At 51.4% G+C, this 2,893-nt stretch overlaps 1 protein-coding gene across 1 annotated transcript; it reads right to left on the reverse strand.

The window, feature by feature from the left end:
- On the reverse strand, positions 1-2,604 carry LOC135981820 (uncharacterized). The gene is made up of 2 exons (XM_065586127.1): positions 1,604-2,604; positions 1-609 (listed from the first exon to the last, which is right to left on the reverse strand). The coding sequence occupies exons 1-2, from the start codon at positions 2,178-2,180 to the stop codon at positions 134-136; spliced, it is 1,053 nt and encodes a 350-aa protein (XP_065442199.1). The 5' UTR covers positions 2,181-2,604; the 3' UTR covers positions 1-133.
- Between the last annotated feature and the right edge of the window lie 289 nt (positions 2,605-2,893).

The raw sequence follows: 2,893 nt of genomic DNA on the forward strand, positions 1-2,893 counted from the left end.
TTCCCCTCCTCCTCCAAAAGAACATGATTGAAACAGTAGTTAACAGAAACGAATTTTTTATTATCAACTACACATGGCATTGGGAGGTGAAACTTGGACGTGGGCTTGTGTCAGGCGGGAAGGAAAGAACTTTTCAAATTTTGGGAAATGAGAGCCTTCTGCTACTAGAGCTCTCTGCAGGGGTGGAGTGAGAGTTAGCAGGGACTCTGCCGCCTCTCCTTCTTTGCACTTTGGGTGAGGTGGGTATGGGACTTGGTGGCGGGGGAGGGCGGTTAGAGATGGACTGCAGCGGGGCTCTGTCCTCCTGCCTCCGTTCCTGCAGAACATCCACAAGGCGCCGGAGCGTGTCCGTTTGCTCCCTCAGTAGTCCAAGCAGCGTTAGAGTCGCCTGCTGGTCTTCCTGCCGCCACCTCTCCTCCCGATCCATGTTGGCTTGGTGCATTCGGGTCAAGTTCTCCCGCCACTGGGTCTGCTGTGCTGCCTGGGCTTGGGAAGAGGCCATAAGCTCAGAGAACATGTCCTCCCGTGTCCTCTTCTTCCTACGCCTAATCCGCGCTAGCCTCTGGGAGTGTGATTCCAGGCTAGGTTGTGAGACAGTCGCAGACGGGGCTATGGAAATGGGAAAAAGGGAGTGAATTCCTCTGAAAGATAAATGTAGTTGTGAACAAAGAACATAGTCTTTCTCTGTGAACAAGACCATGCACAGCACCTTTCACATGCGCACTCAGCACAAGGTCGAATTCTCGGCCTTCGCATTCTGTGCCTGGGGTCTTGAACAGCACATTTGAGAAGCGAGGCAGCACAACGGAATTTCTGTTGCAGGCAGACATGGTAAGCCGTACACTTGTGGCAGTTTAAAACTTTTATATTACCACTGGCCTCATTTCACATTTAAATCAATGTCAGTCCCTGCTGCCAGCAATCCGGCAAGCGGGAACTCTGCCCCTGTCCCACCCCCTCGCGGCTGTCCCCGGGAATGATCCCTTTCGGCTGCCCCTCTCCCGCCTCCACCGCGTGGCTGCAAACCAGCGGTGACAGTTCTGTAAAGGAACGGGAAAGCAGTCCCAACACTAACATTCCCCTACCTAATTAAAAGCAGGTCACCATGGCCGACATCACCCTGATGAGGATCTCCGAGAGCGACAAAGAGAGAATGCTCCGGGAAAGCCTCCAAAGACCAGGGCCGTATGCCGCCCTGCTGTGCAGAGCAATGATCCCCGAGTACCTGATAATCTCGTGGCGCGGCAACGTGTCGTACTTCGGAGGACCCAATAAGGCCGCTCTCCCCAAGAACCTCATGCAACGGCTTTCAAGTTACCTCCAGGAGAGCTTCATCGAGATGTCCCAGGAGGATTACTGCTCTATCCCCGCACATATAGACCGCATTTTACTGTAGCTGCAGTAGCAGGGAATACACAGTAGAGCGGCTTGTGCAGGACAATCACTGAAAACCGGACATTGCTAGATTTCTTTTCAAAACTTCCACTGCCCCTTACTAAACCGTTAAGCGCCTAGGGCACACTAATCATGAACAACCCATTCTTTTAATTGTTAATATTCCTGTTTTGTTAAAAATAAATGTTTAGATGTTTACAACACTTACTGGCTGATCCTTCACCAGATTCTGTGTCCGGGGTAATGGCTGGGGACGCTTCGTAGGGGATCTCTGTAAGGGTGATGAAGAGATCCTGGCTGTCGGGGAAATCAGCGTTGTGAGAGCTGCCAACTGCCTCGCCCTCCTCATCTCCTTCCTCATCTTCCCCGTCCCCTAACATGTCTGAGGAACCGGCCGTGGACAGTATCCCATCCTCAGAGTCCACGGTCACTGGTGGGGTAGTGGTGGCGGCAGCACCGAGGATGGAATGCAGTGCCTCGTAGAAACGGGATGTCTGGGGATGGGATCCGGAGCGTCCGTTTGCCTCTTTGGTCTTCTGGTAGCCTTGTCTCAGCTCCTTGATTTTCACGCGGCACTGCGTTGCATCCCGGCTGTATCCTCTCTCTGCCATGTCTTTAGAGATCTTCTCGTAGATCTTTGCATTCCTTCTTTTGGATCGCAGCTCGGAAAGCACGGACTCATCGCCCCACACAGCGATGAGATCCAAGACTTCACGATCAGTCCATGCTGGGGCTCTCTTTCTATTCACAGACTGCATGGCCATCACTGCTGGAGAGCTCTGCATCGTTGCCAGTGCTGCTGTGCTCGCCACGATGTCCAGACAGGAAATGAGATTCAAACTGGCCAGACAGGAAAAGGAATTCAAATTCAAATTTTCCCGGGGCTTTTCCTGTGTGGCTGGTCAGAGCATCCGAGCTCGCACTGCTGTCCAGAGCGTCAACAGAGTGGTGCACTGTGGGATAGCTCCCGGAGCTATTAGCGTCGATTTCCATCCACACCTAGCCTAATTCGACATGGCCATGTCGAATTTAGCGCTACTCCCCTCGTCGGGGAGGAGTACAGAAGTCGAATTAAAGAGACCTCTATGTCGAACTAAATAGCATCGCAGTGTGGACGGGTGCAGGGTTAATTCGATTTAACGGCGCTAACTTCGACATAAACGCCTAGTGTAGACCAGGCCTTAGATACAGCAGCTTCACATCACATTAGCCCAAGTTTAGGGGTGACCAATTGATGTAGAGAGACGTAAGGCCTTTCTGCAGTCCCACAATCAGATCCACTTCTCAGTTCATCGGTTAAAGGTCAGGCATGAGTTAGTGAGGAAAAACTCTAAGACATGCTGGCCTAATAGCATTACTACAGCTTATGCTTTGGCCTGGGGTTGGTGATATGTCAACTGTGCAACTCTGCTCACAGAAGTGAAAGAGCAATAATGAGATTAGCTATTACGAAGTAAAGACTGTATCTAAAGTAGAGGTTGGTAAATCAGCATTGGCA

This window comes from Chrysemys picta, chromosome 2, assembly GCF_011386835.1.
Source record: "Chrysemys picta bellii isolate R12L10 chromosome 2, ASM1138683v2, whole genome shotgun sequence".
In the NCBI taxonomy this organism is placed as follows: domain Eukaryota; kingdom Metazoa; phylum Chordata; order Testudines; family Emydidae; genus Chrysemys; species Chrysemys picta.